Raw genomic sequence first — 12,225 nt, 5'->3', positions numbered from 1 at the left:
CAGTTGACAGCCACCAGCTATGCCCGCCCCCCAGCCACAGTTGACAGCCACCAGCTATGCCTGCCCCCCCAGCCAGTTGACAGCAAGCCCCAGGGCACGGCTGTTCCAGGCGAGCCCTGAGTCACAGCAACGAGCACACTAGGTCAGCACCCAGCGTGACGTCCTCCAAGTCAGCAGAGACTCCAGCACTTCCATTCCAGTGAAATTTTCTGAGGACTAGCTAACCACAGGGGAGTCAGTGCTAGTCCGGGAATCTAGACCAGCTGGAGGGCCAAGCTGGCCACTCCCCCAAGCACACAGCCTGCAGGCTGGCGCTCATCCCAGGAGACTGGTTCTGAAGGTGAATCGAGCACACGTGGCCCCAGATCCCAGAACACTGGCTGCATGGCACTCCCCAACCCTGTGCTCTGGCCAGAGGGGACCTCAGGCCAGCTGGGGTCTGCAGGACTGCCTCTCAAAATCACATATATCCTCTTCCCCGACGGTTTTCTAAGTGCCCTGGCGGTCTGGGGGCACCTGGAGCAGACCCCCTTCCAGCAAAGACTTGAACTTGGAAGAGGCACCATGGCTGACCTCCACGGCAGCCTGGTCTTCTCAGCAAAAGCCCATGGGCACGTGGGGTCCCTTCCCCTGAAGGAAAGCCCTCGCTCGGGGTTGGGACTGAGGTGCCCGCCTGCTCCCCACGTTGTTAGCACCCATCTCCCCAGTCCTATTCTCTAGACACACTTGCCCAAGAAGCCTCCAAGTTCTTCAAAGGCAGCCATGGAAAGTTCAGCTCACAGACCAAAGGCCACCCAGGAGCTGGCCCTGGTCAGGGAGGCACACACGGGGCGTCCTGGCAGACAGCGGGGAGTCTGTGAGGCCACGTGGGGCCAGGGGTGAGCCGGGACGGTACAGGGTCGCAGGCACAGCTGCGTGTGGCCCCTGGGGGGCTCAGCAAGGTGTACAGGCCACTGGGAGCCCAGGCAAGTTCTAAGTCACAGGGGCCCTCAGCAAGGCTGGTGACGCCCCCGCCCTGAGCGCCCAGGCATGTGGGTGACAACAGCGGCCGGTGAGGAAGCGCCCTGCAGTGCGCCGGGCCTGACAGGTCTGCGTCTCCTATCCCCCGACCCAGGCCCGGACTCGGGTGGAATGCAGCCTCACCATCTGTGCCCATGGATGCCACCTGAGGCAGAGAGCAGAGCACAGCCAGGGTGCGGGCGGCCCCACTTTACTGTGCCTGCTGCCCCCCAACCGCCTTGGCCCGGCCGCCCAGTGAGCGTTACAGCAAACGACCCTATTTGTACCTCTGAACCCTCCCGCCTTCCCCCCCAAAAAAACTGTACATGAGTTTACAAACATATTAACATATAAATAATGAGAAGCGTCCGGCTGGCCCTCCCAGCTGTCTCTGCTCTGGGGGAGCCTCTGGCTGCTGGGCGGGGGTAGGAGCCAGTGCAGGGTGACCCCCGGGCCCGCCCGGTCGGCTGCTGAGCCCGCCGCCAGGGAGCCAGGAGCCGCGTGGCTGCCGCGTCATCGCTCGGGCTCCAGCTCGTGGGGGAAGGGGCGCCGCTTCTCCCGACAGTGCTTCTTGTGGGCCGGCCAGTCCTTCTGCTGGCACTGCGAGCCGCAGTAGCGCGCCACCTGGCAGCGCCCGCAGATGTTGAACTCCCGGAGCTGAAAGGACACAGAAGGGCCCGCTCTGGTCACACGCGGACCCAGGGCCCCGGCCCCCGAGTTGAGGCTGGAGGGCCTGGTTCTGGCCGGGCAGCCCGGCAGGGGAGACACGCAGCCCTGGGCAGTGGCCCGCACGCACCTGCTTCTCGATCATCGTGCAGGGAGGGTAGTGGCACTCGTAGTAGGTGCAAGACGTCTCCTCCTCCTCCACCACATCCCCGTTGGCGTTGTAGTACCGCGTCACATTCAGGACCGGGAACTGCTCCTCGATGGGGTCTGTGGGCAGCTGCTGAATCGCCAGCCAGTATAAGCTTTGCTCCCTTAACAAAGGAAACAGGGTTTCAGGTCACCTCGGCTGGAAGGGGCACGGCGTGGAGGGAGCAGTAGGTGACCCCAGGGTGGACCGGTCACCTCGGCTGGAAGGGGCACGGTGTGGAGGGAGCAGTAGGTGACCCCAGGGTGGACCGGTCACCTCGGCTGGAAGGGGCACGGCACGGAGGGAGCAGTAGGTGACCCCAGGGTGGACCAGTCACCTCGGCTGCAAGGGGCACGGCATGGAGGGAGCAGTAGGTGACCCCAGGGTGGACCAGTCACCTCGGCTGGAAGGGGCACGGCGTGGAGGGAGCAGTAGGTGACCCCAGGGTGGACCAGTCACCTCAGCTGGAAGGGGCACGGCGTGGAGGGAGCAGTAGGTGACCCCAGGGCGGACCGGCTGCCTCCCCTCCGCAGGACACCCCCTCCCCCACCGTGACCAACAGTCTGACTGTCCTTTGGCCCACCAGCTGCATGGGCTCACCTCCCCATAACACCCAGGATTCAGCCTGTTTCTCTTCTCAATAAAAAAGCACAGGAAGGGCTGTGTGTGTGTTGCCCCTCAGTCTTCCCAACACCGTGCCAGCTGGGCATATGACAGGCATGGGGACACATGGTCTCAGCCCCAGGCTCAGCCCAAGGTGCTCTCTTCCTGCTCGTAGCCCAAGGTGCTGAGAGATCTGGGGACCTGGGTGACCTGCCCTCCAGGTGCAGCAGTTGCTCTCCATTCTCCCGACTGCTTCTCTGCCTGGACGGGTCAGAAGCTCGTACCTGCCCTCACCTGCCCCCCCACCACAGGTACAGGCGGATGGGGCAAACCCGAAGCAATAAGCAGCCCACCCCTGGGGCTGGCCTTCAAAGGAGGCACCTGCTGCCCTGCGAGAGCAATAGGGTGGTGGTTCAACCCCTCCAACCCGCCTGCTGTCTCTGGAGGCCAGGCTGAGAGGGACTTGGTTAAAAACAGAAGGGTCTGGCACAGCACTGGAAATCTACTATGCGTGCGTGCTCAGTCGTGTCTGACTCTGCGACCCCACAAAGTACAGCCCACCAGGCTCCTCTGTCCATGGGATTCTCCAGGCAAGAATACTGGAGTGGGTTGCCAGGCCCTCCTCCAGCGGATCTTCCCGACCCAGGGATTGAACCTGTGTCTCTGCACTGGCAGGTGGATTCTATACCACGGAGCCACCTCAGTAAATCAACCACACTGCAGTTTAAGAAAGAGTAAAAACAAAATAGGGCCTAAATGTAAGACCCCAAACAACAAAACTCTCAGAGAAAACACAGGACAAAGGCTTCACACATCAGATATGGCAATGATCTCGGATATGACAGCAAAGACACAGTAACAAGAGAGGGAAAAAAGTTTTCTGTGAAAAAAGATATGAAAACTCAAGTATTTTGTGCATCAAAAGAAACAGCAGAATAAGACGACAATCTATAGAATGGGAGAAAACATTTGCAGACCACGTATCTGATAAGGGTTTCACACCCTGAATAAAGAACTCTGTAGCTGAACTAAAAACCAAACCACCAAGTTTTGAACAGAGATTTCTCCAAAGAAGACACACACAGGGCCAAAAAGCACATGAAACAATGCTCAACATCACTGATCATCAGGAAAACGCAACTCAGAACCGCAGTGGGACCACCTCGCACTCCTGGGATGGCTGCTGTCAAACGAACAGCACGTGCTGGCACGGACGTGGAGACCCTGGGACCTCTGCGCACTGTGGGAGGAGCTGGAACGCGCAGACGCCGTGGACAACAGCGTGGCGGCTCCTCAAAGAGTGAACACAACTATCAGAGGATCCTGCAATCCCACTTCTGGGCGCACACGCTCAAGAACCGAAGGCAGAGACCAGAAGAGCTCTTTGCACAACTGGGCTCACAGCAGATGAGGGAGGAGGCCGCCCAAGTGCCCGACGATGGACAGTGGGTAAACCAAGTGTGCTGTGCACATACACACATCCACACGTGCGCACATGCATGCACACACATACACACACAATGGAATATTATTTAACCTTAAAAAGGAAGCTCTGACACAGGCCATGATGCGGACGGGCCTTGAGGACATAAATGAGGAGATGTGAGGGAGCCAGACCCGAGGACGAGTGTCGTGAGCCTGCTCAGCTGAGATCAAGGACTTGGCGGCTCAGAGCGGTGGGGATCTGGGGGATCGGGGACGGGGGCACACAGTGTTCTGTCAGGACACAGCTTCATTTGGGAAGAGGAGACGGCTCCGGAGACAGTGGTGGTGATGGTCACACTGCAATATGAATGTGCTTAACGCTACAGAAACACACACTTGAAAGTGGTTAAAACAATGTCATCCGTATTTAACCACAATACAAAGATGTCTTTAAAGAAGAAAAGGGTGAAAGTCAGGATGTGGAAGAATGCTGGTGCTTTCCGAGCTCTTCAGTGAGGTCCTAGAAGACCGAGAGGAGGAGAGGTTCAGCCCCAGCCGGCGTTTGAGGACGGGAAGAGAGGAAACTGCCCCTTTGCTCAGAGCACCTTCCGGATGGCTGGGCCACCTCATGCCCACCGAGGTGGCGCCAGGACAGCAAGCAGGGGTGCGGGCCTGGCAGGCGTGTGCTGGGACCCCTGAGTCACAGGGGCTGATTCCCACCATGAGCTACTGGGCAGAGGCCAAGGATGACGCGGGAGGACACGTGACACCAGGCAGGGGGAGCTCAGGCCGACCTCAGGACGGCTCTGCCCCAGCACGTGTAGGACTGCGGACAGGCTGACCGCTGCTGGAAAACCACAGCAACCCCGACCAGCTGGCTCCTGGGATGACCAACAGGGAGGGACCTTGGGGCAGGGCCCCAGATTGGTGTGAAGCAGAATGGGGCTGTCCCTCCAGCAACTGCAGTGGTCAGCAGCAGAGCCAGCCCAGGTCCACTCTGGTCTTGTGTGAGTGCTGAGCCACCCGCCTGCTGACCGCTCAGCCGCCCCTACACTTGTCCTGATGATACAACCTTTTGTTTTGGGGTTTTTTTTTTTGCTGTGCCACGCAACTTGTGGACAGGAATAGGCGAATTTAATTAAGATGACCATTATATCTACTACTGTGGACAAGAATCCCTTAGAAGAAATGGAGTAGCCGTCACAGTCAACAAAAGAGCCCAAAATGCAGTAGTTGGTGCAATCTAAAAACAACAGAATGATTATGATTCGTTTCCAAGGCAAACCACTCAATATCACAGTAATCCAAGTCTATGCCCCAACCAGTAAGGCTGAAGAACATGAATTTGAACAGTTCTTATAAGAAGACCTACAAGACCTTCTAGAACTAACACCAAAAGAGGATGTCCTTTTTATCATAGAGGACTGGAGTGCTAAAGTGGAAAGTCAAGAGATTCCTGGAGTAACAGGCAAGTTTGGCCTTGGAGTACAGAATGAAACCAGGCAAAGGACAACAGAGTTTTGCTAAGAGAACGCACTGGTCACAGCAAACACCCTCTTCCAACAACACAAAAGAAGACTCTACACAGGGACATCACCAGATGGTCAATACTGAAATCACACTGATTATAGTCTGCAGCCAAAGATGGAGAAGCTCTATACAGTCAGCAAAAACAAGACGGGGAGCTGACTGTGGCTCAGATCATGAGCTCCTTATTGCCAAATTCAGACTTAAACTGTAGAGTGGGGAAAACCACTAGACCATTCAGGTATGACCTAAATCAAATCCCTTATGATAATACAGTGGAAGTGAGAAATACATTCAAGCAGTTAGATCTGATAGAGAGCCTGAAGAACTAGGGACAGAGGTCTGTCACACTGTGCAGGAGGCAGTGACCAAAATCATCCCCAAGAAAGAGAAATGCAGGAAGGCAAAATGGTTGTCTGAGGAGGCCTTACAAATAGCCAAGAAAAGAAGAGAAGTGAAAGGCAAAGGAGAAAAAAATATATCCAGCTGATTGCAGAGTTCCAGAGAAAAGCAAGGAGACAAGAAAGCCTTCTTAAACGAACAATGCAAAGAGACAGAGAAAAAGAACACAATGGGAAAGACTAGAGAGCTAGTCAAGAAATCTGGAGACACCAAAGGGCATTTCATGTGAAGACGGGATCAGTAAGACCCAACAGAAGCAACAGACATTAAGAAGAGGTGGCAAGAACACACAGAAGAACTGTACAAAAAAGATCTTCACGACCCAGACAATCACAATGGTGTCACCACTCACCTAGAGCCAGACATCCTGGAGTGCGAAGTTAAGTGGGCCTCAGAAAGCATCATTACGAACAAAGTTAGTGGAAGTGACAGAATTCCAGCTGAACTATTCCAAGTCCTAAGAGATGCTACTGTTAAAGTGCTGCACTCAATATGCCAGAAAAGTGTGAAAATTCAAAGTGGCCACAGGACTGGAAAAGGTCAGTTTTCATTACAATCCCAAAGAAAGGCAATGCCAAAGAACATTCAAACTACCACACAATTGCATTCATTTCCCATGCTAGCGAGGTAATGCTCAAAACCCTTCAAGCGAGGCAACAGCACATGAACCGAGGATTCCCAGATGTTCAACGTGGATTTAGAAAAGGCAGAGGAACCGGAGATTAAATTGCCAACATCTGCTGGATCATACAAAAAGCAAAGGAACTCCAGACAAACATCTACTTCTGCTTCACTGACTAAAGCTAAAGCCTCTGATTGTGTGGATCACAACAAACGGGAAAATTCTTAAAGACATGGGAATACCAGACCACCTGACCTGCCTCCTGAGAAATCTGTATGCAGGTCAAGAAGCAACAGTTAGAACTGGACATGGAACAACAGACTGGTTCCAAATTGAGGGAGGAGTATGTCAAGACTGTATACTGTCACCCTTATTTAACTTATATGCACAGGACATCATGAGAAACGCTGGGCTGGATGAAGCACAAGCTGGGATCACGACTGCTAGGAGAAATATCAACAACCTCAGACATGCAGATGACACCACCCTTATGGCAGAAAACAAAGAACTAAAGAGCCTCTTGATGAAAGTGAAAGAGGAGAGTGAAAAGGCTGGCTTGAAATTCAACATTCAAAACACTAAGATCACGGCATCCAGTTCCATCATTTCACGGCAAATAGAAGGGAAAAAAGTGTAAGAATAACAGGTTTTATTTTCTTAGGCTCCAAAACAACTGCCAACAGTGGCTGCAGCCACAAAAGTAAAGGACGCTTACTCCCTGGAAGAAAAGTTACGACCAACCTAGATAGCATATTCAAAAGCAGAGACATTACTTTGCCAGCAAAGGTCTGTAGTCAAAGCTGTGGTTTTTCCAGTAGTCATATGTGGATGTGAGAGCTGGACCATAAAGAAAGCTGAGCGCTGAAAATGTAACCGTGGTGCCAGAGAAGACTCTTGAGAGTCCCTTGGACTGCAAGGAGATCAACCAGTCCATCCTAAAGGAGATCAGTTCTGAATATACTTTGGAAGGACTGATGCTGAAGCTGAAACTCCAATACTTTGGCCACCTGATGCAAAGAGCCAACTCATGGGAAAATACTCCAGTGCTGAGAAAGATTGAGGGCAGGAGAAGGGGGTGACAGAGGATGAGATGGTTGGATGGCATCACAGATGCAATGGACATGAGTTTGAACAAACTCCGGGAGACAGTGGAGGACTGAGGAGCCTGGCGTGGTGCAGTCCATGGGGTCGCAGAGTCACAACAAGAACGCAACCTGCGGGTTCTAAGTTCCCCAACCAGGGTTCAGACCTGGGCCCACAGCAGCGCACGTCCAAGTCCTAACCACTGGATCACCAGAGAATTCCCCAACCTTCCTTTTTGTTGATGAAAGAACCGTCCTATCCCCAGCAGAGCAGAAAAATGCTTCAAAACAAGCAAACTCCTCAGTGCCACCAGTCACTGCTGAGGACTCTGCGTGCAGCCCCGGCAGCCGCTCCTGGGACCTCCAGGTGGTCTTGTGGCTTGCCACATCTCAGCAGGGGAGCCAACAGCGTCCTATTCTTTCTTCAGCCAAATTGGGCTCAGTTTGTTACTTGCAACCACAATCTAGACTACCATAATCCCCAGGAAGATAAGAATCCTAACTAACTGTCATGAGGCTCAGCCTCCTTCAAGAGCCGTGTGAGGACACTTTAGTCAGGATCAGACTCTAACACTGGAGTCTGGACCAAGGAGAGGTGAAGGCTGCCCAGCTGACCTCTGAGCCACTGTCCTGACCCCACACCTTGAGGGGAGATGACCAGCATTCCCAAACCCACAGAAGCCTCAGCGCACAGAGCCAAGCTGGCCTCTCTTGGCAGTGAGCTTGGAGGGGTCGCATCGCCAGGCCCCAGGAAGACCCACCTCTGCTTGCTGGAGGCCTCCTCGGCTCTGGGCCGCCAGCCCCACGGCACCAGCCGCAGGTTGTCTAGGCGGTTGTCCACAGTGACGGCGTTGAGATGCACCACCTGGAACCCAGGGGCAATGCCTCCCCTGTGCCGCTCCCTAGGAAACAGACAGAGCTCCAGACAGGCTCCCTGACCTCCTGTCTCAGCCACGCGTTCTGAATGGTCCTCGGCCCATCGGGAGCACGGCTGCTGAGGGGAGCCCAAGTCTGCCAGTCTGTGGCCCAAAGGGGACAGCCCAGCCCCTGGACTTAAGCACTAGGCTTCAGGGAGCCAAGGACGCAACTCCAATCCATCTCACACACAGCCTGGGGACACCACCGAGTGGCCCCAAGTACTTTGGAGCCTCAGCGTTCACACAGAAGGGAGGACGGCCCTTCCCCATGTCCCACCGACAAGCTCAAAAGTACCTAGGAAGGGCCAGACCCCGCCTGCCTCCAGAGGTGCTGTGGCCTGAGTGCTGGGAGCAGAAAGGGCACATGGCCTAGACTCTCAGGCCACCCTGCCAGGGCCAGAGGATGCAGAGCAGCCATCCTCCCAGTTAGCGGCCATGACAAAGAAGTAACTAGGAGACCTGGGGAAGGTACCATCTGTCGATGAGGGCAGAAGGGTCTCTGGCTGCCCAAGTCCCTTGCACCGCAGGGCTGGTGCAAACCCAGAAGGGGAACAAACAGCTTGGAGACACCCACCACAGCAGCTCGTGAAGGAGCCTTCCTGACCCCCTTCCTCGGTTTTTGTCAAAGGCATATGCAAATATCTTAGCACCATTTCCATCTGCATCTACTTCCATCCGGGCCTGAGAAGAAACAAGAAAAAGCTCTGTTAAAAAGCCTGCAATTCTCGACAACATTCCAAATTCCTCTTAGAAAAATGAATGAAACAAACAAGCCAGAGGAACAAATGCCAGGCCTGTTCCTGGGACCTTGGTGGTCTCTGGAGGCTTCCAGACATGTGGCATGGAGAAGTACCCGCCTACATGAAGGCAAGACACACTTAAGAACCACTCTTTGCAAAATACTGTGGACGTGGACACAGAGAAATAAATCCCCCTGCACTTAAAAAAGTCCCTAATCCAGTAAAAAAGATGAGCCCTGCAACAAGTAAGTGTAAAAGGGTGAAGGCTGAGATAAGAGTGGGCGGGGCCGCAGGGTGGAGGGAGCAGCAGGCAGGTGAGGGCTGGAGCCCTACAGCTTCAGCAGGTCGAACAGAGGCCTCCGGCCCTGCAGGAGGCCGAGGCTGCAGAGAAGCTGGGGCAGCCCTGGACAGTCTCCCTTAGAACAGCAGCCTATCCGACTGAACTCAACCACAGACGTGGCACAATTTGTCTCTTTTTTGAGAAGAGCCTGCAAGCAACGTGGAAACGAGTAAGACAAGCAAGCATCATGGAGGTGGTGGCAGGGGCTCCACATTGACAGCCAGGTTCCCTGGAGACCAGGGTTCTGGACAGGGCTTCACCGGCCTGACTGAGCAGCTCATGTGCAAGGGCCTGCCTCACATCACAGGGACAAAAACCCACCCCTCATGACCCCCCTGGGCACGACCGTAGGCAGGCCAACAAAGGAACAGAATCCTTACCTCAAACGAGTAGCCCTCCACCAGCGGGATGTCCTGCTCATCTATCAGTGTATACTTGGTCTGGAAATTAACGTTTCAAGACGTTACATTTGGAATCAGCACAGGGCAGGAGCAGTCCTTACAGGCTCAGAGAGGTCAATCCACCCTGAGGGTAGGCAGATGTGCCATAAGGCTGCTCCTTCCCCACTCAGCATGGTGCACAGTTGTGGCACCAGGCTCCACCTGCCATCTGCTAGTGACTAGCCATAAGAAGTGACACAGAACTGCTCAACCACTAAACTGTGCGTTTTAATGTGTTGATAAACCCAGTCCAAGACCACAACGTCACAGGAATAGAGGCAGGGCCTGGGCTTGAAGCAGAATATCCAGAAGGTTTCGACTATCAGGCACTCTGCATACAGGTGCTCACAGAATTGTCCTTCCTATTTCTTCGTCTTTAAAACGTTCCAAGTAAAAGTTTTAAAGGATGGCATTACTGCAGACAACCACTAAGTTGCAGAGATCTCAGCGCTAATAAGGAGCCCACCCTTCCATAGTTAGAAAGTCACTGCCCCTTGCCGGAGGGCAGGAAACGGTCCCCGAAACGGACCAGTCTCACTTTCGCTTGGAGAGCTTTTTACTAGTATCTGAACCGGCTTTACCTTCATCTGACTGCCTCTGCTCCTCTCTCCCACCAGAAGCTTCCGCCGCTGGTGATGGGAACAGGGTTCCCATCCAGGGTAAGGTCCGTGGCTGGTTCAGCTGCACGGCCGGCCGGCTCCTGGAAACAGCCAAGCCTCAATGCCCACAGGTGCCAGGAAGCCCCAGCCTCGAACACGCGGAGGGCGGGGCCCGGTAAGGGAGAGAAGCAGAGGGAGGCCCCGCTCGGCCGAGGCCAACTGAGGCTCAGCCCGACGGGGCCGCAGCGAGCGGCCCGAGCCCTGCGCGAAGCTCACTACGGACCCGCAGGGGCCGGCGGAGAGCGAGCGCGCTGCCCCGGAAGGGCCTGCGCTCCCCGCGGCCGCAGGCACAGCCGCAGCCCCCGACCCACGGCGCACGGCCGGAGCCGGCGCTGGACCAAGGCTGCCCCAGGAACCAGGCCGCCGGCGAACCTACGGGCCTGTGCCCGTGCGCCCCGCCGCCCTGGCCGGGCCCTGCGCCCCCAGCCTCGCACCCCCGACTCCGACTCCCAGACCGCGCCCGCGACCCCCAGCGCCGCTCAGCCCCGAGCCTCACACCGGCCCCGGGCCTCGGCCCCGGCCCGGCGCCCCACGCCTCCCGCCCGGCCCCGGCCCCAAGCCGCGCCGCGCACCTTTCCGGCCACCCGGCCGAGCCGCACGATGCCCAATTTGAAGTCGGTCATGGCCGGGCCTGCGCTCGGCCGGCGGCGCCGCTCCCTCGGGAGGTGCCGGGGCGGGGCCGCGGCGCGCCGGGCGGCCGAGTGGGAGCCGGGCGGGCGGGCGGGCGGGCGGGACGAGGCTGGGCCGGGGTCGGGCCGCCGCCGCCGGGCGCCCGCCGGACCTGCCACGCGCCGCCGCCGCCGCCGCCACCGCCGCGCGCACCTCAGCGAGCGGGGCCGGAGGCGGGGCGCGCGGCGGACACACCCCCGCCCGCCGCCGCCCGGCCAATCGCGCGGCGCGCAGGGCGCCGGCCGGCGCGCGCCGCCACGCCGCAGCCAGTGGCGGGAGGGCGAGCGCGCAGGCGCGCTGGGGCGCCGCGAGCGCGCGGGGGAGGGGCGCGGCCGGGGGCGGAGCCTGCGCGGCCGCCCGGCGCTACGTCAGTTTCGCGGGAAGCTTTGTGCGGGAGGCTGCGCCAGCGGCTCGCAGCGCAGACCACCGAGCCCGGCCTCGGCCCGCGCAGCGGGCGCTTGGCTGGGCACCCTGGGCCGTCCAGGCCCTGCAGGTCGGGGTCAGTGCGGGGCTGGCTGCGGCTCCCTATGAATAGTCCGTGGACAGAGGGCCGGAGGCCGGGGTGGATCCGCGGATCCGGAGTCCCGGGGCCCCTGTATGACTCCGTGGCTGGGTCCAGTGCCCTCGGGTCGTGGGAGTCCCGCGAGCGCTGCTGGCTGACCGGGCACCGGGCCGCCCTTCTCCCTGGCCGCCTCCGCGCATGGGCCAGGATCTGGATCCCATAGCCCATGCTTGTGCTGCACGATCCTTCCCTGGGCTTCGATAAGGGGCGCTGAAAAGCCTGCTCCAAATCCTTCCCGAACAGGAACTCCCAGACCTGACGATTCGGGATGGGTGTGGGGGATATACCTGTCTCCTGGCAACCACTCCATCTGGCTCTCACTCCCAACCCCCAATGAAACCGCTCTACACCAGTGCACCAAGCAAACTGGAAACCCCTGCTCCAG

The 12,225-nt window shown here is 57.2% G+C and overlaps 1 protein-coding gene across 2 annotated transcripts; it reads right to left on the bottom strand.

Annotated features, from left to right (window-relative positions):
• Positions 1 to 101: 101 nt before the first annotated feature.
• Positions 102 to 11,403, bottom strand: ZMYND19 (zinc finger MYND-type containing 19). Of its 2 annotated transcripts, none has more exons than XM_088840973.1 (6): positions 10,532 to 10,650; positions 9,891 to 9,950; positions 9,005 to 9,111; positions 8,275 to 8,415; positions 1,796 to 1,976; positions 102 to 1,656 (listed from the first exon to the last, which is right to left on the bottom strand). In XM_088840973.1, exons 1-6 carry the CDS (start codon positions 10,535 to 10,537, stop codon positions 1,513 to 1,515), a joined length of 639 nt encoding a protein of 212 aa, XP_088697099.1. In that variant the 5' UTR covers positions 10,538 to 10,650; the 3' UTR covers positions 102 to 1,512. The 2 variants fall into 2 exon arrangements, with proteins under 2 accessions (XP_088697099.1, XP_055256624.1); XM_055400649.2 differs by lacking the exon at positions 10,532 to 10,650 and adding an exon at positions 11,182 to 11,403 and having other exon boundaries at positions 103 to 1,656.
• Positions 11,404 to 12,225: the final 822 nt, after the last annotated feature.

This window comes from Moschus berezovskii, chromosome 11 (genome assembly GCF_049115385.1).
Source record: "Moschus berezovskii isolate FMDL1 chromosome 11, NW_MosBer_1.0, whole genome shotgun sequence".
NCBI classification, from domain to species: Eukaryota; Metazoa; Chordata; class Mammalia; order Artiodactyla; family Moschidae; genus Moschus; species Moschus berezovskii.
This window is presented reverse-complemented; position numbering and strand designations above follow the sequence as displayed.

Excerpts from the sequence above, each read along its gene's own strand:
- ZMYND19 (XM_055400649.2), bottom strand. The coding sequence starts at position 11,232 with ATGACCGACTTCAAATTGGGCATCGTGCGGCTCGGCCGGGTGGCCGGA. Across the intron at positions 8,416-9,004 it reads CTCCTTCACGAGCTGCTGTG|GGAGCGGCACAGGGGAGGCA; the intron begins GTGGGTGTCTCC and ends TCTGTTTCCTAG. Across the intron at positions 1,977-8,274 it reads GAGGCCTCCAGCAAGCAGAG|GGAGCAAAGCTTATACTGGC; the intron begins GTGGGTCTTCCT and ends TCCTTTGTTAAG.